The sequence below is a fragment of the Psilocybe cubensis genome, chromosome 5 (assembly GCF_017499595.1).
Source record: "Psilocybe cubensis strain MGC-MH-2018 chromosome 5, whole genome shotgun sequence".
Lineage (NCBI taxonomy): Eukaryota > Fungi > Basidiomycota > Agaricomycetes > Agaricales > Agrocybaceae > Psilocybe > Psilocybe cubensis.
This window is the reverse complement of record NC_063003.1, coordinates 896,358-916,393: the sequence shown is the minus strand read 5'-3', so window position 1 is coordinate 916,393 and position 20,036 is coordinate 896,358. Positions and strand designations below refer to the sequence as shown.

The 20,036-nt window shown below is 44.4% G+C and overlaps 8 protein-coding genes across 8 annotated transcripts; 7 read left to right on the top strand and 1 right to left on the bottom strand.

Moving 5' to 3' along the window:
* Positions 1-46: 46 nt before the first annotated feature.
* JR316_0005768 (uncharacterized protein) lies at positions 47-1,241 on the top strand (the record flags this gene model as incomplete). The annotated part of the gene is made up of 6 exons (XM_047891522.1): positions 47-177; positions 235-247; positions 300-462; positions 513-957; positions 1,011-1,041; positions 1,095-1,241. The coding sequence occupies 6 exons, from the start codon at positions 47-49 to the stop codon at positions 1,239-1,241; spliced, it is 930 nt and encodes a 309-aa protein (XP_047748871.1).
* A 767-nt stretch (positions 1,242-2,008) lies between these two features.
* Positions 2,009-4,739, top strand: JR316_0005767 (Alcohol oxidase; the record flags this gene model as incomplete). Its single annotated transcript, XM_047891521.1, has 16 exons — positions 2,009-2,042; positions 2,100-2,164; positions 2,223-2,409; positions 2,461-2,564; positions 2,629-2,817; positions 2,928-3,055; positions 3,115-3,341; positions 3,395-3,484; positions 3,543-3,591; positions 3,659-3,796; positions 3,851-3,911; positions 3,966-4,054; positions 4,112-4,335; positions 4,393-4,412; positions 4,467-4,557; positions 4,615-4,739. The coding sequence occupies 16 exons, from the start codon at positions 2,009-2,011 to the stop codon at positions 4,737-4,739; spliced, it is 1,821 nt and encodes a 606-aa protein (XP_047748870.1).
* Positions 4,740-5,691: 952 nt separating this feature from the next.
* Positions 5,692-8,448, top strand: JR316_0005766 (Alcohol oxidase; the record flags this gene model as incomplete). The annotated part of the gene is made up of 16 exons (XM_047891520.1): positions 5,692-5,737; positions 5,797-5,861; positions 5,921-6,107; positions 6,170-6,273; positions 6,333-6,508; positions 6,653-6,772; positions 6,829-7,055; positions 7,111-7,200; positions 7,261-7,309; positions 7,364-7,501; positions 7,560-7,620; positions 7,683-7,771; positions 7,823-8,046; positions 8,104-8,123; positions 8,178-8,272; positions 8,334-8,448. The coding sequence occupies 16 exons, from the start codon at positions 5,692-5,694 to the stop codon at positions 8,446-8,448; spliced, it is 1,806 nt and encodes a 601-aa protein (XP_047748869.1).
* A 315-nt stretch (positions 8,449-8,763) lies between these two features.
* On the top strand, positions 8,764-11,492 carry JR316_0005765 (Alcohol oxidase; the record flags this gene model as incomplete). The annotated part of the gene is made up of 17 exons (XM_047891519.1): positions 8,764-8,803; positions 8,866-8,930; positions 8,989-9,187; positions 9,240-9,343; positions 9,400-9,588; positions 9,655-9,665; positions 9,721-9,840; positions 9,898-10,124; positions 10,179-10,268; positions 10,316-10,364; positions 10,415-10,558; positions 10,617-10,677; positions 10,730-10,818; positions 10,869-11,092; positions 11,150-11,169; positions 11,222-11,312; positions 11,371-11,492. 17 exons carry the CDS (start codon positions 8,764-8,766, stop codon positions 11,490-11,492), a joined length of 1,845 nt encoding a protein of 614 aa, XP_047748868.1.
* Positions 11,493-12,104: 612 nt separating this feature from the next.
* On the top strand, positions 12,105-13,702 carry JR316_0005764 (Replication factor C subunit 5; the record flags this gene model as incomplete). Its single annotated transcript, XM_047891518.1, has 11 exons — positions 12,105-12,125; positions 12,196-12,261; positions 12,308-12,418; positions 12,467-12,561; positions 12,613-12,710; positions 12,760-12,941; positions 12,995-13,131; positions 13,185-13,353; positions 13,405-13,479; positions 13,530-13,607; positions 13,664-13,702. 11 exons carry the CDS (start codon positions 12,105-12,107, stop codon positions 13,700-13,702), a joined length of 1,071 nt encoding a protein of 356 aa, XP_047748867.1.
* Positions 13,703-14,366: 664 nt separating this feature from the next.
* Positions 14,367-15,433, bottom strand: JR316_0005763 (Putative protein YpgQ; the record flags this gene model as incomplete). The annotated part of the gene is made up of 6 exons (XM_047891517.1): positions 14,367-14,420; positions 14,518-14,653; positions 14,726-14,765; positions 14,847-15,131; positions 15,197-15,274; positions 15,334-15,433. 6 exons carry the CDS (start codon positions 15,431-15,433, stop codon positions 14,367-14,369), a joined length of 693 nt encoding a protein of 230 aa, XP_047748866.1.
* An 804-nt stretch (positions 15,434-16,237) lies between these two features.
* Positions 16,238-17,638, top strand: JR316_0005762 (Zinc transporter zipt-7.2; the record flags this gene model as incomplete). Its single annotated transcript, XM_047891516.1, has 7 exons — positions 16,238-16,305; positions 16,367-16,660; positions 16,813-16,981; positions 17,145-17,163; positions 17,219-17,274; positions 17,339-17,397; positions 17,575-17,638. 7 exons carry the CDS (start codon positions 16,238-16,240, stop codon positions 17,636-17,638), a joined length of 729 nt encoding a protein of 242 aa, XP_047748865.1.
* A 724-nt stretch (positions 17,639-18,362) lies between these two features.
* JR316_0005761 (Diphosphoinositol polyphosphate phosphohydrolase aps1) lies at positions 18,363-18,992 on the top strand (the record flags this gene model as incomplete). Its single annotated transcript, XM_047891515.1, has 3 exons — positions 18,363-18,480; positions 18,601-18,672; positions 18,775-18,992. 3 exons carry the CDS (start codon positions 18,363-18,365, stop codon positions 18,990-18,992), a joined length of 408 nt encoding a protein of 135 aa, XP_047748864.1.
* Between the last annotated feature and the right edge of the window lie 1,044 nt (positions 18,993-20,036).

Sequence of the window (20,036 nt, the reverse complement as noted above, 5' to 3'; positions counted from 1 at the left end):
GTTACCAATAAATTCAGAACACATCCTCAACGAACCTGTTCTTCTAATGTCCCGTTACTCAAAACCCATGACCGCGGCTCGTCTTAACGATGTTGTCCTAGGGTGCTTTTCACTCGTCAAACCCTCTCAGACTCTCGATCATTTAATCCGGTATCTTAGTACATGGAGCGGTAGCGAGTTGCGTCATGAATTGTATCGATCCTTGTATGCATACTAAACCCCATTTCTTTATAGCAAACTCTTCACAGTGAGCCATTTTACGCTTGAATTCTTTTCAAGCATTTGACGTCGTTTGGAAGGTCCTGCAATACACCTTAAAGCTACTCGCCCCCTTTTTCCACCTCCGTGCCCGTTTACAATATCGCGCTGGCCTACGTGCTACACCAACGAGTGGAACTGCTGCAAGTTGTGTCAAGTTCGCCGGTATACTTGGAGACTCGCGCACTCTTTGGCGATTATGGGGTAAGTTCATTTGTCAATGTTGAATCTGTTGATGCAAATGTCCTTTGCAGGTCTTCTTCCTATCTTCCAATGGCTCATATCCTTGGAACGCAATCCTCCTGCAACAAGGAAACTTTTAACCATCGAACGCTTGCAAGGATGGTCAATGCTGGCATATTATCCCCTTGAACATTTGTCCTATCTGGGTTCGCATGGCATCATCCCAGCTACTATTCCTTCACCTGCGACAATCTTTTCCTCCAAAAAGAAGTTCATCCGCCTCGATCCAGCCAAACTAGGGATGTGGTCCTGCAGATTTTGGGGTATCTATGTTGTCCTTCAGTTTGCTCACTTGATAGAAGATTGGAAACTTTTGAAGCAAAGACAAAGTTCAATTCGCAAAGCCAAAGGCACAGGCCTAACACGGGAAGAAAAAGTCGAGATGCATCAGCGACGAGATGCATTCTGGTCGGAGGTTGTCACCAATTTCAGCAACTTCCCGTTAACACTTCATTGGTGAGTCGGTACTGTGGTTTATATCGTGGTCAGTCAACTAACTGGACCTTTAGGTCACTGGAACAGGGCATCTTCGGCAATGACGTAAGGACTCATGATGATGATGTCTTTTCACAGCTATTGATGATAATTGACAGATCTGGGTCACCATCTTCTCACTCATTGGAGGTGTTGCATCCTTCAGGACAGGGTGGAATGCCACTGCACTCCCTCCACCCCCGGAGCCGAAGGAAAAATCGAATATCACTGCAGACAATGTTGTTCCCTATGATATGTCTACATAACACGCAACTGTTGGCTATTTCTCCGGCAATATCTTATCCATCACTGGCAACTATTTGAATGACTATTGAGACTGACGTCGAGTCGGTTGCTGATCGGCAGCATACTCGGCGAAAGGTTGACGTTGTGGTGCATATCCTGAAGACTAGTTCTGCTCACCGCCTCGGTTACTGATTTTCCATGTTGAACCGTCATTTGAATGACTGATACACAATTGTATATTAATCAGACCTACGAACTCCAAAGGGGTGTTCCAGAGCTAATTGTTGCCCCATCTAGCATCATGGCCTATAGTAAGTCATTACCTCTCGGCGTCATTTTGTTCTTGCCTGAATGTCTATGCGTACATCAGCTGCGTCAAGTTCTCAAGATCTATTCAACTCGTATCCCGTAGTGCATTAAGGAGGAGCCAAGTATATGTGGTTTGATTAACTATCATGACCACACTGCAATTCCTTTCCAACTTCGACCCTTGAGCATCTGAGGTGTCGAAACCTAATTATAACGCGGATATAAAGACGAATTTTCACCACTTTATTGTTTCGTTTTCCTTAACGATTACATACCCCTAAAACGTTTTGTCACAGTTGAACTCGGCTTGCCAGGTTGTAGCATTTATCGCTTTGGTGATATTTGCGACATCAAAGCAATGAAACGATCGCTAACCCCACAAGCCAACCATATCTGGAAGGACTGTTCAGATAAATACTACAGGGCCAGCCGATACTACAGCATATCCCACACCAAACGCATTCAATCTCGAACTCTCATGTCTGCTACTTACGACGTTATTTTTGCTGGTGGTATGTATTCTTAAGGCCTACTAAGAAGGGTTTACATTTTTTCACTCTCTTTTCTAGGCGGTGCCAGTGCTTGTGTTACAGCAGGTCGTCTCGCAGATGCTGATCCAACTTTAAGGATATTGGTACGATTGCTCGGTCGCTCAAGCTGCGATGTGTTAAATATCTTAACCACGAATTTAGGTTTTGGAAGCAGGCTCCCATTCGAAGGATTTGTTCTATCACGTACAACCAGGTCGATTCTTCAGCAACATTTTGACTGGAAAGCCTGTGCTGTCCTTTCACGTTGGGCAAGGTGGCAAAGGTACTGGCGAACGGTTCCACATTGTGCCATCCGGGCGCGCTGTAGGTGGTGGATCAAGCATAAATTGTATGGACGTTTAACTTCTTGTTATATTGCAGCTAATATGTAATGCCGTAGTCCTCATGTACACGCGGCCAGCTGCCTCCGACTTTGACGATTGGGAGACCGTTCATGGGAATAAAGGTTGGAGTTCCAAAGAAATAATTCCCCTTCTGAAAAAAGTACGCGTTTAGAAGAAAAGTTTAAAGAGCGTATTCTGATCCTTTGCCACTTAATGACACCCAGGCCGAAACCTACCAGCCGAATCCCACTCATCCTGCACATGGATCATCTGGCCCAATTAAAATATCGTTCGCCTCTACAGGAAACAATGTTGGTGAAGAATTGATTGCTGTTGGTCAAGCCCTCAAAGATGGGCGTGGCTCGACTAATGATATCAACGATTTTAGTTCCAAGTCTCTAAATTCCTGGGGTGTGAGTAATTGTGTTTATCCGGCAGGGCCTTGTTTGACAGTCAATTATATTCAATGATAGCCTATACAGAGGTAACATTCCACCAGATTTCCATTTCAACATCTGATGAGATGTTTATTAGATATGTCGACTCTAATACCGGCAAACGATCTGATGCAGCTCATGGGTACATCTACAATAAAGCACACCCAAATTTGACTGTACAGACGGGCTCCAAGGTGCTACGTGTTTTATTCGAGTCAGTGAACGACAGTCGAAATTATCAAAAGTACAGTCACTAATTTCTGAGTTTGACAGTGGTACTCGAGCTGTTGGAGTGGAATATGTGGATGACAAAATAGGAAGAGCTAAATGTGCTATCAAGCCGATCTCTGTCAGAGCTGCTCGCCTTGTGGTTCTTTCTTCTGGCGCATTTGGTTCGCCTGCCATTCTCGAGCGTTCGGGTGTGGGCTCTCCTGAAATTCTGAAAAAGAATGGAGTCGAACAACTTGTCAATTTGCCAGGTGTAGGAAAAAATTATATGGGTAAGGACACTAAGTTCCAAAATAGCAAAGGGAATTACTGACTTGGCCTGTAGACCATAATGTAATTTTCACCCCTTACCTTGCCAGTGAGGATGCCACCACAATGGATTTAGTATTTCGTGGTCACGAAGACGAAGTACAGAGTATGCGTGTACCTTTATTGAATACCAGTGTCATATCTAATTTTTGACACGTCTCTAGCCTTCGCAGATCAGTGGACCAAAGAAGGGAAAGGACTGTTCGCCAACAAGTGTGTGGATTGCATTCAAATCCAGCCAGTTATTGTCATGGTGTTGACTAATTTCTTTTCTTTATAGTGGCATAGATGGAGGCATCAGGCTGAGGCCCAAAGAAGCTGAACTCAAAGAAATACCTGTTAGTTTCGAAGAACGGTGGAAGTCCTACTATGCGAACAAACCCGACAAACCGATTTTAATGATGGCGACGATGGCTGCGTACGTCTTCCACTCGTCCATGTTGCCGTAATTGACTTATTGGTTTGTTTATAGATACGTCGGACTTAACCCTGAAGTACCACGAGGCAAATATTTCAGCGTGGCGTATTTCTCAGTAAACCTTCAAAAATACTAAAAGTATGAAGTCGTTTAACATACATTTATGTAGACACATCCTCTCGCTACTGGACATGTCCACATCACCTCTGGAACTGATCTTTATGCGCCACTTGACTTTTACCCGGGCTTCCTAGAGGAGTAAGAGGATAGCTTATGACCCTTAACGGTACTAGATACTTATCACCTTCCCCTTAGGCAAGCTGACCTGGCTGTTTTGGCTTGGGGGTACAAGAGAGCCCGCGAAGTCGCCCGACGAATGAAGTACTTCCGCGGCGAGCTTGCTGTCGGACACCCACTATTCCCGGCTGGCAGCGCAGCAGCTGTTGGGAAGGAGACCAAGCCTTTACCTATTGATGCTCCCCCCATTGTGTACACTACAGAGGATGATCTAGCTATTGACGAGTACCACAAATCAACAGGTACGTCGACTTCTCTTTGTCTGCTTTTCAAAAGCTTAATATCGTCTAATTGAATAGTTGAGACATGCTGGCACTCAGTGAGATATCTTCTGTATTATTTTTCTGCCTTTGGATTAAGTAAATAATTTAAGATTGGAACGTGCGCAATGAAACCTCGAGAGCAAAACGGTGTGGTTGACTCCAAGCTAAACGTATATGGTACCCAAAACCTAAAGGTTGCCGGTATGTTTTGATTGTTTATTTTCCTGAATCATATCCTGAATGATCATGTTCGAACAGACTGTAGTATTACCCCTGCAAATGTTGCCGCTAACACATATAGCACTGCCATCGCCATTGGGGAGAAAGCCGCCGTCATAATCGCGGAGGAACTGGGAATTATAGGAGTAGTGGCAAGGCCGTGAAAACTTTCAATAACTGGCTTAGGTGTCGTTTTTTTCTTCTGAGTTGTTCGTCTATACGCTGTCGGCTAGATCAAGCATTGAAACAGACATATTTTCCTATGAGCTCCACATCTGAATTCCACGCCGTCAGATCTAGCAGTAAAGTGTTTTAGAAAGGCAATTTGTTAAGATGAACTCGTACACAGCTCCGTAGAAATATTCATTGACCTCTCTTCTACTTTACACTATCTCCTGGTATTTGTTCGGAACTCAGCCGTGTCCGATTCTTGAGCACATTGTTCATTGATCGAGTTAATAAATCGCTTTTTAGAGCTTTCGGTAATCACCGATACACAAGCATCGCATGTGGTCAAGTTGCTGAAGACCTGATTTCTCACAGCCTTGCCTTTACCAAATTCTACTTTGCATCGAAAGTCAACATAATCATATTTGCCCAGCAGAATTACCTTTCTACGATTTTTGAAACCCGTTCGCATTGGTGTTCCCCCTCGAAAAAAGTCGCAAATGCTTTTGGTCCTATCCTCAGACATGAATAATTATCGCTAAAAGAACCCCCTCCCAAGTCCCTTAAGTACCTGGTTGATGGAAGGGATGTAATATGCCCTGTTTTCACGATTCGGATCTCACGAGGCGTGTGGTTGCATTGTCACAAAGGGCAGCTGACATGTATGAAGCCACACCAGCCTGTACTTTTGGACACGCAATTCAATATTAACGGGTAAGCAATATCGGTTTTCAACACGAGAATGCATACTAATCATAACCTCTGGCTGCTAGGCTTGTGAATATTTACTTCGTGGGCTTTAGATTACTCCACGATCCTGTCGTTTGATTAGTGTACCAAAGAAGCAGATGCCTGAAGAACCAGTTTAATATCGATCCGAATATCTACTTAAGATAAGAGCTTTCTTGCTCAAACTTTGTTACCTCTTTTCAAGCCTACTAATTGCCAATGGCGGAACCTCAAGGGATGCTTTACGACATTATCTTTGCAGGAGGTTTGGCTCAACGTTTTAACCTACTGAAGATATACTAAAGGTCTGACACATCGATGCAGGAGGGGCATCAGCATGTATTACAGCTGGACGGCTGGCTGCTGCTGATCCATCGCTCAAAATTTTAGTGCGTGTAATCTTCACCAGAGGTCAAACTAATTAACGAAACCAAACGCATTATTTCAGGTCATTGAAGCGGGACCACATACTCGAGAATTGCAAGACCATATACAACCTGCACGTTACTTCAGCAATCTTGCCCTTGCCAAGGAGGTCTTTTCTTTTCATAAAGGAAAACCCAGTCCATCCCTTCTTGGTCGCGAACCAGTGGTCCCCAGTGGCCGTGCCGTCGGAGGAGGCTCCGCTGTCAATTGTGAATCGGGTTATTTGCCTATTCATTGTATAAAAATTCTAACATGTCAGAAAATATTGTAGTTGTGGTATACACTCGAGCCGCCGCATCTGATTATGACGACTGGGAAACTAAATTTGGGAACAAGGGATGGGGCTCAAAACATCTCATTCCTCTTCTTAAGAAGGTTTGTTGTTCGCCTATTTTGTTGTGTAGAAACTAGTTTTTCAATGAAGTCACTTCCAGGCGGAAACGTATCAGGCGGAGATCACCAATGACTCTCATGGCACCTCCGGTCCGATCAAGGTGTCCTTTGCGCCTGATCTCAAGAATGTCTCAGATGATTTTCTCGAAGTTGCAGGAGCGTATGACAAACAGCGTTCTCTGACCGCTGACGCTAATGAATTCCGGGCAGTGGATAAGTATGCCGTAAGTTCTGTTATTGCAATGACCCATGAGGTGCCTCACTCATTGTATATCTATCTACTTTAGCCGTGGGCAAGGTGATTATAAATGTGCTGTGCATGGCTAAGTGTCTGGTCTAAATCAAACCATTTCTTCCCTAGATATGTTGATGCGGAGACTGGTAGACGCTCCGATACTGCGCATCATTACATCTATAACCAAGAACCCAACACTAACTTGACAGTCCTGGACAGACACAAAGTCGTTCGTGTCATTTTCGAGTAAGTTACATACATAGTTCAATTCTTTTTTATCGATGATTCCACGATCTCTCCAGAAACAAGCGTGCTGTTGGAGTCCAATACGTTAGCGATGTTATAGGACGCAGTGGAGGACTTACCACGCTATTGACCGCAAGAGCATCCCGTCTTGTTGTTCTTTCAGCAGGTGCCTTTGGATCCGCAGCCATTCTCGAAAGATCAGGCATCGGTGGAAAATCCGTTTTGGAGAAAGCCGGTGTTGAGGTTTTGGTTGATCTACCAGGTGTTGGTGAAAATTACCTTGGTACATGTCATTTTGTTTGAGGAGATTGTTATATGCTTATCGTACGCCATTATAGATCACTTCGGGATATTTTTACCATTCGCAGCGACTCCTGATGCTGATACTCTTGATCCCATCTTTCATGGAAGTGAGGAAGAGATAAACGGTACGGAGTCAAATTTCTCCGCATTCCTGTTGATTCAAACCGCGTATCTTTTTCATTTAGTTTATGCCCAACAATGGTTAAACGACGGGAAAGGTCTTATGTCACACAAGTGATTTTTTTCTTCAGTCCTGTTTTTGTATGAAACCAATCTTGGGATCTGTAGCTCTGTTGACTCGGGTATCAAGTTCAAACCCAATGCAGAAGAAAGAGCGGCTATGTCACCAGAATTTGACAAAATCTGGACAACTTACTATGCAGATGTTCCCGATCGTCCTGTTCTGCTACTTCTTCCTGTTGTGGCGTATGTGTTCTGCTCTGGATTTTCTTGCCATAGGAGGTTTTCCAACTTTTTCTCATAGATATGTCGGCCCGGATCCTTCAATTACGACTGGAAAATATTTCACCATGGCATATTTTTTGGTATGCAATTTGGATCAATACTACATTCACATATGCTAAGAAGCATTGAAACTGTTTAATAGGGTTATCCTGCTTCGGTTGGCAGCGTCCATATCACTTCAGGGAATAATCCATATGCCCAATCTGATTTCCATCCAGGTTATCTTGACGAGTACGCTGAAATATCATCTTAAACGCTACATTTAGCTAACTGCGTGCAAAGTGCGGCAGACCTTGTTGTTTTGAGATGGGGCTACAAGAAAATTCGAGAACTCTCCCGCCGGATGAAGCATTATAGAGGCGAGCTCATTAGCGAGCACCCTAAATTCAAGGCGGGAAGCAATGCTGCCACCAAGCAGTCAGCCAACCCTGTAGCATTGACAGAACCTGATATTGTGTATACCAAGGAAGATGATGACGCTATCGACCAGTTCACTAGAGAGAAGGGTATGCACTTTTATCACACTGATAACGACTTGTCTGACTGATCGCTTGATAATCAAGCTACGACCACTTGGCATTCCGTACGATTCAGATGTTTGCTAGAGGAAGCCTGGGTTGACTAATTCCCTACATAGCTCGGTACATGTGCAATGAAACCAAGAGAACAAGGAGGCGTCGTCGACGAGCGTTTGAATGTTTATGGAATTGAAGGCCTTAAAGTTGCAGGCAAGTTGAAATGACTTCAGCGCCTTTTTGTGCTTACATGTAATCACTACCTTATTAGACGGTAGCATTTGTCCAGGCAATGTCGGAGCCAACACCTACAATACAGCAATTGCCATCGGCGAGAAGGCGGCTGTCATTATAGCAGAAGATCTAGGCATAGCTGGAGTGACCACGCATTGAATTATGCATGTGCCACTAGTTATCGTAAGCTCAAATAAAACTACAATTCTTGTCACAGCGCGACCCTGTCGTGCGAGATATCCATCCGAGTTGCCGAGTCCGATAAAAGATGCCCTTATATCGTTAAGCTAGCAGGAACTTTATGACCCTTGGAAGATAATCAACCCGTGTTGGTGTGCCGTGACCGCAAAGGCCGGTTTGAATTCGCCCCAATCGAATATTCAGGGTGCAGCTCCCTTCTAATAAATAGTAGCCGGTGTAGGATGCCATGGTTTGCTACCATTTGTTCTTCTCACTATTCCACACTTAGCTAGAATGACCACTGAAGCTGATTATGATATAATTTTCGCAGGAGGTAGGTTTTCTTGAAGCTCGAATTAATGAAACCACGATTTTTAACATGCCTTAACACTTCAGGTGGTGCCTCTGCTTGCATAACGGCTGGCCGTCTGGCTGCTGCTGATCCATCTCTTAAGATACTGGTAAACACAGATGCCCTAAACTACCTTATTTTTTGGCAAATTAATGGGCCACTTCTAGGTGGTTGAGGCAGGCCCACATACCCGAGAAAAACGAGATGTTATTCAACCTGCCCGCTATGCCAATGCATTAGCACGAGTTGCCACAGGAGAATCTGAAATGTTTGCTGTACATGTTGGCAAACCAACGGATTCTCTTCTGGGGAGAGCTCCCATTGTTCTGGCCCCAAGTGCAGTTGGAGGTGGCTCTAGTGTCAATTGTTTGTGGCAACACTTTCTCTCGTTTCTGAATGCTAAATGTGCATATCCTAGTTATGGTTTATACTCGTGGCGCGGCGTCGGATTATGACGACTGGGAGATAGAGTACGGCAACGCTGGCTGGGGTTCCAAACATCTCATTCCGTTACTCAAGAAGGTATGTTTTTTCTTACTATTTCATACCTTTGATGGCTGAAAACTGGGGATTTGAAGGCTGAGACATATCAACCCGAGACAAAGAACGATACTCATGGCACATCTGGTCCTCTCAAAATTTCTCATGTTCCTCCTGGGTTGATAAACATTGCATCGAATAGCCTAGAAGTTGCCGCAGCGTATGATAAGAAGCGGCCTCAGATCACTGAAGATGTGAATACGTTCTATGAATGCAACAAGTACGGAGTAAGTGCCACTTACCGTTCCGTGCACGAATTTCCGAGCCTAACGGCGTTGTGATCTTATCTATAGTACGCTGAGCGGTATGTAATGATGCGGTCGTATTTGCTCAACTTTTTATCTGATTAATGATGACAGTTATATCAACGGTCTAACAGGGCGAAGATCTGATACTGCCCATCATTACATTTACAATCAAGAGAATAACCTCAATCTAACGGTCCTCGATAGGCATCGTGTCATCCGCGTTATCTTTGAGTGAGTAATTCATTATACAGAAATAATGCCAGGAGATGTACCCATTACCTACGGTAGAGGGAATCGGGCAGTTGGTATCGAGTATTTAGATGATCTCGCTGGTCGGAAAGGAGGGGATGTCGCTCGCGTCATTGCTAGGGCAAGTCGCCTTGTTGTAGTGGCTGCAGGGACGCTGGGTTCCCCGACAATACTTGAGAGGTCGGGAATTGGCGCAAAATCTATTTTGGATAAAGCCGGTATAAAAACATTGGTTGATTTGCCTGGAGTTGGAGAAAATTACCAGGGTACGATACCAAAATTACAGTGGTGGTTAATTAAATTCTTACGATCACGTTCAGACCACAATCTTATGTTTTTGCAGAGTAAAGCGACCCCAGACACGGATTCAATGGATGGAATATTCCGTGGGGATGAAGAAGTGATAGCCAGTACGTTCAAATATATGGCAAACGTTTCGTTTTAACCATGGACACAGAACATGAAAAACAATGGTTGGAAAACGGACAAGGTTTAATGGCTCACAAGTGGGTTCTTACATTTCGGCAAGGCGCATCTAACATCTGAAAATCAACAGTGGGCTATTTTGGGGTATAAAGATTCGGCCTGTAGAAGAAGAACTGCGATCTATGTCTCCCGATTTTGATCAGAGGTGGAAGACATATTATGCCAGCCCTGAACACCAGGATAAGCCAATTGCTTTACTTGGATTTATGGCAGCGTAAGATGATGTTTCTACTATGTGCTGTTGAACTTACTAATACTTCGATAATTACTAGATACGGCGGGGCCACACCTGATGTTCCTATTGCAAAATATTTTTCTTTTGTGTACTTTTCGGTGCGCGACGATAAAATATCCATACATCGAAGTTAACAGCAAATTTGATTAGGCATATCCAGCGTCAGTAGGAAGTATACACGTTACTTCTGGAACGGACCCATACGCCCCGTCGGATTTCCATCCTGGTTTCCTCGACGAGTGAGCAAATAGTTTGTCGGTATTACTTACTGTACTAAATGTTGATATAGCCCGTCAGACCTTTCGGTGCTTCGCTTCTGCTACAAGAAAGCAAGAGAGTTATCTCGTCGGATCAAGTATTATGCAGGAGATGTCGTTGCCATTCATCCCAATTTTAAAGAAACCAGCGAAGCAAAACCAAAGGCTTCATCGGCACCGGCATCCTTAACCGATGCTGACATCGTTTACTCAAAAGAAGACGATGAAGCCATTGATGAATATCACCGAAAAAGAGGTGAGGTCTGTTTTGCTATATTCTACACGAATCTTATCTTCTTTTGCCTGGATGAAGCGGAATCTGGCTGGCACTCGGTATGAAAAGTAACCTTTTTAACACAGCCCCAGATTGAACCCCTTTCAATAGATCGGTACCTGCGCTATGAAACCAAGAGAGACCGGAGGTGTGGTAGATGCGAGATTGAATGTATACGGCGTTCAGGGTCTTAAGGTCGCAGGTATGATTCTTAAATCTCAGACACTCGATTTTGTAGCTTAGCATCAACTTGGTGGCAGATTGCAGCATTGCTCCTGCAAATGTTGGTGCAAATATGTATAATACTGCAATTGCTATCGGAGAGAAAGCAGCTGTAATTATAGCGCAAGACTTGGGGATTGGAGGTGTTTCTGAAGAGTAGGATTGTACATGAAAATTGAAGTTTCAGAATTGCTTAGATTTGCTGCTAGGAAAGTATTGTGTAAATGACATATTAGTAGCCTGTAGAATAGATATCAGTGTAGCTATACTCCATACAGAGTAGAGAACCAAGATTTTCATCGCCATATCCAAACTAGTTTTGTCAAAATTTTGTAGGCCATTTTTTCAGGTATTGGCATTTAACGTTTAACAATGATATTCAAGAGAATACGGTTCTTACAACAGCCTACTAGCAGTCACTCAAGTATCCAAATCATTCAAGTGATCCTAGAATGGCGATTGACCTTCAAGTTTGCGATTCAATGAACACCGCTGGCGCCAGTACATATTTGTGAGGAAAGTAATTGGTTATTTATTAGTGAATGAACTACAAGTAATACCAAAAAGGGGTGAATAGTGACGTCTCAACGCGTTATGTAACGTGTTTTGTGTCACGCTAACGTCCAATCGTGTCACTGGGTGCCAGTGCCAGTGGCCGTGCCAGCTTCGTTGAACTTGAGTTTCTCACATCCACTAATCCACTACCGAACAAAACCAAAAAGATTGTCCCCGTGGACTCAACTCATACCATCCAACATCTTTTATTTCTACCATGTCTTTGTGGGTCGATCAGGTATGAGTAAATTGACGACTTCTAATGGTCGTGAGTCGTCGCGTGCACCAACTCACAGTGCCGATTATAGTACAGGCCAAGGTCCTTGGATGCACTCAGCTATCACCACGGTCTCTCAGAGCGTCTGAAAGCTTTGGTATGACACCCGCTGCCGGCCTTAACTCAAACTGATTTTCAAAAAGGCTGCGTCAGGCGACTTTCCACATATGCTTTTCTATGGTCCTTCAGGCGCCGGAAAGAAGACACGTATCAGTTGTACGCTAAAGCAACTATTTGGTTCTGGGGTGGAGAAGGTGTGTGCTTTTCCAATATATGAAGACCTTTGCTCACCTTGTGAATAGCTTAAAATTGACCAACGAGTGTTTCTCTCACCTTCGAAGCGGAAGATTGAAATAAACATTGTACAGAGCAACTATCACATCGAGATTACACCGAGGTAAATAACACCCAGCCTATACCTATGGGAAACCCTGACGCGAAGATCTAGCGAGGCTGGCAACTATGACCGAGTTGTAATTCAGGAATTGCTCAAAGAAATCGCACAGACACAACAAGTGGACATGGGTGCAAAGCAACGTTTCAAAGGTGATTTAAATCAGTCTTTCCTTGCTCATCACTCTAACCATATCTGTAGTGGTCATCATCAACGAAGCTGATTCACTCTCAAGAGATGCCCAGGCTGCTCTTCGCCGAACAATGGAGAAGTACATGTCAAACATGAGGATTATACTTTGTGCGAATAGCACAAGTCGTCTAATCGCCCCAATCAAAAGTCGTTGTTTGCTCATGCGCGTAGCTGCTCCCAGTGAAGATGAGGTGCAATGCGCTACATTCGTTTGGTTTATTAACGTTTTTAACAAGCGTTGCAGATGCTAGCAGTACTGCAGAGCGTGGCCAGACGCGTTGGCTTCGATCTTCCCCCTGAGGCCGGTACCAAAATTGTGGAAGATTCCAACGGAAATCTAAGAAAAGCTCTTCTCGTACTTGAAGCTCTGAAGATGCAGTCGTGAGTTTGCCGCTTTCCCCCTGTTTACATACAATAACTATTGGAGATACTAGACCAGATTTGACTGGACCTCTATCAATAGCCAAGCCTGATTGGGAAGTGTATTGTCACAAAGTGGCGGATTTGATCGTCTCAGAGCAGTCCCCGGCCAGGGTTATGGAAGTGAGAACGAAATTTTATGAATTGTTGAGCCATTGTATACCCCCGACTGTCATTCTAAAGGTAAATTGTAATACCATGATCCGTTATAGTATTCTAATTTATACCTTCTAGACTGTGGCCGAAAGAGTTGTTGACAAAGTTGATGAATCTTTGAAAGCAGATATCATGCATTGGGCAGCGTTTTACGTCAGTGAGGGATTGTACTTTTATATAGAACTTACTCACTCCGAGACCAGGAAGTCCGTATGCGAAATGGAAATAAGAAAATATATCACCTCGAGGCTTGGGTGGTAAAAGTGATGAGTTTGTACAAGGTATGCTCCTATTCGTCAGGTCGCAAATATTTGCAACTTAAAAGTCTATCGCACAGCAATTTTTTTATAATATCGATATGTCGGAATTCGACTAAGCTTTCCCAGACACCGTTACAATTTTTCAGACATGTATTTCTTGTATTACCATCCTAATCATCGGTTACAGCCAACCTGACACCACAGGGATTTCCATCTGCTACCAGATGAATCCGGATTCTATGAGATTCGCGAAATACATATTACCGTAGGATTTCTGTCATGACAAACATCTTTACTATATTAGCGCTCGGTATGTTGTTATGGCGTTCAAAAGCTTCTGCCAGATCTGTGAGATCATGGCACAGTCTATCTTGCCACTGGCACAGACCAAGTTCCTGGACTATATATTTTTGCAAATATGACCCCATTGATTACGGTGACTGCTTCTAATCAGTCTTTTCCGAAAACCGACCGCCGATCATTGTACATAAAAGAGTATTGCTAATGTGTTATGTGTAGCTAACAAACATCTCTAGGCTTCGTTTTTGAATTAAACCGATTAAGCTAGCCACCATTTTGTTCTACGCCAGTCTAAATGTCAAGAGACACTTCATCCATAATCGCTGAGTATGTACCTGGCCGTCAGAACTCTAAAACGCATCTATTGTTTATAGGTCCTCGTTTCACAAAGTCTGCATACTTCAGGGTGATAAATTGCCTATATTTTCAGCTTGACTCCTCCCAATAGATTCCAAAAGATGTAGGGTGTGTTTGAAGTTGTCACTCTATTTTTCCGCCAGCCTCTTCGTCTACAGAAGCAAGGAAGTCCAAGAGCTGTGATAAAAATAGATTGATAATGATATCGATAAAGGTTTTCGAACACATTAGCCAATGATGGGGATGGGTGGCCATAAATGCGTCGGTCACTGACCACTTGGTGCCGTTTGACCCCTAATTTTTTTCCGGGGACTGTTTTGAGTCGGTCGCGAATTTTCACTAACTTATCATAGAAATGGTGTATGGTTGCATGCTCATATTCGGGGTCGCCGGGAGCCGTGTGGAGGGGCCTTGAGCAAAGTGACGAAGTCAATATTAAACCGAATGGCACGGAGACAGCATACAAGTCTTTTTAGACCTACCGATTTATCACAGTGCCATATGCAGCACACCTCATGATACCTATGGAAATTCAGTCCAAGGGACTTGGTAAGCACCAGCTAAAGCCAAAACTCAATCGAATGCTTAATAATGAAAACCGACCAAAAGCGCCTATAGCATCGAGTCTATCCGCGTCTTGGACACAATGAAGCTCCACACACTGGTCGTGCCAAGTTGACCATTCACCGGCAGCTCTGAGTTTGTTTTCAGTTGTCCACGAAACGTTCTCAATTACCCTAGTTATAATTTTGGCCCTGCCATCCTGGATCAGATCGAGTCCATGTTGTTCAGACATCTCCTGAAAAAAGGGTAGGAAGAAATTATAAGGATCGGCAGCCTCTTCGGGAGACACGTATTTTTTGTCTAGAACATCATGCAGTAATGCAGCTGGAAGACAGATGTCAATGATTCTGAGGATCACAATATGGGCAGTGCCAGCTAAAAAAACATGCCGATTTCTACGATCAACAGATCTGGGGTAGGGTTTATGTTTCGTGCTAACGACAGGGCAGTTTTACGAACTCGTTCCACTGGAGAATAAAGAACCTCTTCAAGGTGGCTTGAATAACAATTACGAATATGTGCTCACCATGGTGTCTGTCGTGTGAAGGGTCGTACCTCTTCATTGTTTCTATCATGATCTTCTCTGCGGCGTCAACGACAGCTTTCTCTTGAAGATTGGGGTACATCCTGTGTGCTGGGTCTCAAGAAATAGAAAAGATTTTATAAACAAGTTGATTGTTGTAGCAAGTCAGAGAATGTGCAGTGCCGTGATTCATGGTTCTCAGAAGCCGTGAATTGATGGTGCTCGGAAGCGGAAAATAATTACCACGCGTTTCAGGGGAGTGACGAGCGGTGAGGACGCGCCTGAACTCGTCTATGACTGTGATGTCGCCCCGCACCAACAACCTATTATTTCTTGTCGCTCTTTTGTCTTTAATATCTCTAGATGTATATGCATCCAATGCAAAAGTAACGGGAGAGAGTAACAGTTCCAGTCATATCTTATCGGTTTATGTGCGTTACTTCTTGGTTACTTCTTTCTATTTGAATCGACGGGGGAAATAACACATCGTGTGTGTTTTAGGATGACGATATTCAAGGGTGTGCACCTGTACAAAAGTTGGCGTTGCTCAAGGAGACAATGGAAGAGCAACAATCGCCAATTATGCGCACTGTATTCTCTTGGTTGTTTCCCTTCGGTCCAGCATGGAACTCTATTCTAGGCACCTTCTACATCAGCTCGTGTGTAATTTATATTGCAAAATATCCCATGGCGTAGTTTAGTGACCGTGCTATCGTCTTTACAGTGTCCCTAACTTCATACTTGCATTTATCCCCGCCGAAATCAATGCCAATACCCTCAATACCATGACAGCTTTCGCCGTAAGCTTGCCTACACCCCGAATTCCTTCACACTCTCTGAAAGCGCACATGTGCAGACGGGAGGCCTACTTTCAGATGTTTTCCTCCATTTGGTCCCACACTCATTCATGGGAGAGCACACAGGCAATGGTGTTCACATCATCATTGTCGAAGAAAAGCGCAATATTCTCATCGGGTAAATTCCTTTCACGGACCCTCCTACTGAAAGGATTTACGAATTTTCACCTGCTTTCCAGACTTGGTATATTCATTGGCTTTGCTACGTTCTTCTTCATGGAAAAGACCCTTCGGGTCCTGGGCGGCGAAGAAGACGCACCGGGCCATTCTCACTCCCATTCACACTCACATATAGAACCAGAAGCCTCGAAAGCATCAGGAGTAGCTTCGCCTTCTACGACGCAGAACGGCGTCCGCAAAAGAAAATCTGACGATACTAATGGATCTTCAGAGCAGCAAGAACCTCAATCAATTAGTGGCCCTTCTAAATTATCCGCATACCTTAATTTGTTTGGAGACTTTGTGCATAATATGTGAGCATTTTATTGGCTCTTTGTTGCGTACCTAAATTAATGAGTCATTTTTTTTTTCGAAAGTACGGACGGATTAGCGTGCGTACCTGAATTCAACGATACGCGATATATTTCATTTACAACCTCTGGTCTGCACGTTCATCGCTTAACAGAATGGCTGCATCGTTTTATGCCTCGCCTTTGATCGGCGCAACTACCACATTGGCCTGTTTTGCTCACGAGATACCCCATGAAATTGCCGATTACTCGATTCTAATTCGAAGCGGCTTCACGAAAAAGCAGGCCATGCAATCCCAATTCCTGACTGCTGTTGGGGCATTTGTAAGTCAACGTTTGTCTTATACCAGACTTTCGTCTAAACTTTACTTGAACGATGCTTGACATTTGATCTGTCTACATTTGGGCACGCGTTTATAGGTCGGGTAAGTAAAGTCGAATACTCTATGAGTCCAGAGTGTGCCTGCTGATAGTCTGATGCGATCAGCACTTTTATCGGGATTGCGGTACACAATGCCACCGCTACTGATTCAGCATCTCATGCGGTTGACCTTGCTGCAGGCGTGCGCCAGGACGCCACCGGTCTGCTCGGCACAACACTTCAACTATCTGACCTGGTCAGCCAAGCCCTTGTTAGCGGTTTTAGAACGAGGAATTTCTGACGATGGCTTTGATACACAGGTTATACCATTCGTCGCAGGCGGATTCTTGTACATTGGTGCAGTCGCGGTTCTACCAACGTGAGTGGTTTTTGATGATGTAATGACGAGTGGATTCCCGCGTTCTGGGTGTTCGTGTGGATTAGACACTCCGAATGACCCTTGTTTATTGATAACACCGCTCTGAGTGGTGGTTTATTTGCCGCGTGGAGACGTCATGATTAATGGGTTCGATTTACTCATGGTGCATTGATGCAGACTGCTCGCTGAGAGCAAGAGCGCAAAACAGGCGATACGAGAGGCAAGTGGAGATTATTTCTGATAGGTTCGGGAAGAGTAACGGCTGTTATCTTGCAGTTCCTTGCGATGGCATTTGGGGTCGTGTGCATGTTATTGGTCGCGTGAGTAGACTGACTGTGAAATAAATATGATATCTGACTGAATACGGGGTCTAAAGGTGGAACGAGTAGAATAATAGTAGTCTGTAGCACTTGAACTTGAGTAATGATAGCATGTAGCCGAGACGGCACGGACCGGGAAATAGCGAAGAACGTGCGTGAGTCTATCAAGTGGCGGGTTGGCCAGATTTGGCGACGGACAACGTAATTTTACGGCGGATGGACCTGGTCAGTTTCTCCTTCTCTACTTAACCCCCAACCAGTATTCATCAAATAATCTTACGCACTGCTACATATACTAATATCTCTTCTTCCCACAACCGTCTCACAGAGGAATACAGGTCTGCTCTTCTCTCTTTCTCATACATGTCCTTTCTCATCTCCCTCTCCACCACTAATAGTCTTGCAAGCCTTACAAGCTTTATATTTCATCTAGACGCTATTCTTGTGGTCCAAGAACCCATAATTCTCCATTTCCCCTCCATCTTCCCACCAAAACGCGCTTATTCCGCCACGACTGTCCTCGGTTGTCCATTACTGCCCTCTGATCTTTCCCTCAGCCCATGAAGAACTTGTGAACGTTCTCTCAAAGTCGTTCTTTGTTCAATCCTTCAATCAGAACCCTTTTCCGACTCCCAGTCGTGTGCCATGGTTCCTAATAAAGGTCGTGCTACACCGCGTGTCGTGTGCTGTGCTATACCCATTTCACGAGCTGCTGGCAAAGTACTCGTCGTCACTAGTCGAAAACGCCCCAATAATTGGGTCTGTGAGTCTCATCTTCCTTGACATCTTTCTTGCACTCTCTGCCTTCGACCTGCCTTTTCTCGTTTCGTTACCCTTTGATGTACTGACTTTGCCTTGTTCCTTTCTTCTCTGAAACACGCAGTGCCAAAGGGTGGTTGGGAGACGTCGGATGTGCAGTTGGAAGCCGCAGCCTCCAGGGAGGCTCTGGAAGAAGGTCCTACCCTTTGTTCCTCTATTCGTCTCCTCACTTCCTGATTCTCGTCTCCTCTTCTTTTCCTGCTCCCCCTCTGCTGTCCCCTCTCTCCATTCCAAACAGCGGGTGTGCGTGGTACAATCACACGTTATGTCATCACAATACCGACTCCGTCGGCTATATATCATTTCTACGAGCTCGATGTTGTAGGCCTCGATCAGGATTGGCTCGAACGTAACGAACGACGCCGAGAATGGGTCGATTATGCCGAAGCCGTCAAGCGTCTTGAGTGGAAGGCTGAACTAGCCCAAGGTCTTCGATCCTCGTCAATCGCCCATTGAAGGCCTTAGCCGATACCTGCTCCTTCCTCTTACCTCTCCTATACGACTGCTCTGGTGCCTCGAGGACCGCCAATTGAAACTGTACACATAGGATAACGCGCCCATGACGATATGGAAGCAACACCTCGTGGTTCCAATCTTTTGCTGGCTATCATTTAGAACCGTTTGGCTTTTAACACATCTCGTACCCGCATCATACTTTACGACCCCACAATATTTATCATTCATACCCCCAATTGCAACACCGTCCCCGCAACCGCCATCTGAAACCCTTTCCCTATTTTTCCATTATCATGCACCTCGGACTACGACGTCACTCAACCAACCCTTCAAAAAACATTCGGCATCATTCAATCAATGCACAACTTCTTTTCACGACGCTCGTCATGTCCGGGCGAGGCGTAATCTATCCGATCCTCAAGTTCTCGGCAGTGTTTCGTTATGCGAAGAAAGAAAGAGCAAGCGATCGTGTTTTTATTCTGGACGGTTCTTATATAGAATTTATTCTCTTTTCCCCTGGCTTCTTTTTCCCCGGACCCGTCCCTTCGCTTTCTATGCCCTGCCCCCCTGCCCGAATCATATTTTTGTTGCCTCGTCGTTGTGCTGCCAATGCAACCTTATTTCATCGCTTTTCTTAGACGTAGCATATTTTAATGACAGACCACTTTAATCTCGGCCCCACATCTAAACTTCGTTGTATAAGATGCTCTTTTTATACCCGAGAAATGGGTACTCTCACAGGGTTCTGACTTCGTGAGCAAGCCCAGGCAAATGATGTATTGGGTGTAAAAATCGGAGTAAGCTGTCTAGACCTGATCCAGGCCAAAAAATCGTTATCTTGGGCGCAAATTACGTCTTTTTACCGTAAATCCGCAGCAAAAGAACCTGAATTTCAACTAGAATGGGTAAGGTTCTGTGCGTATTCTTCACTTTGGTCCTTTTAATCTCAAAGTCGCCGTAAAGGTGTTTGTAACCTAGAAGACAGTCAATCTAATAACCCATTCTCTTTGACCCTGTATTTTTAGGTTATGCTGACTTTCAGAT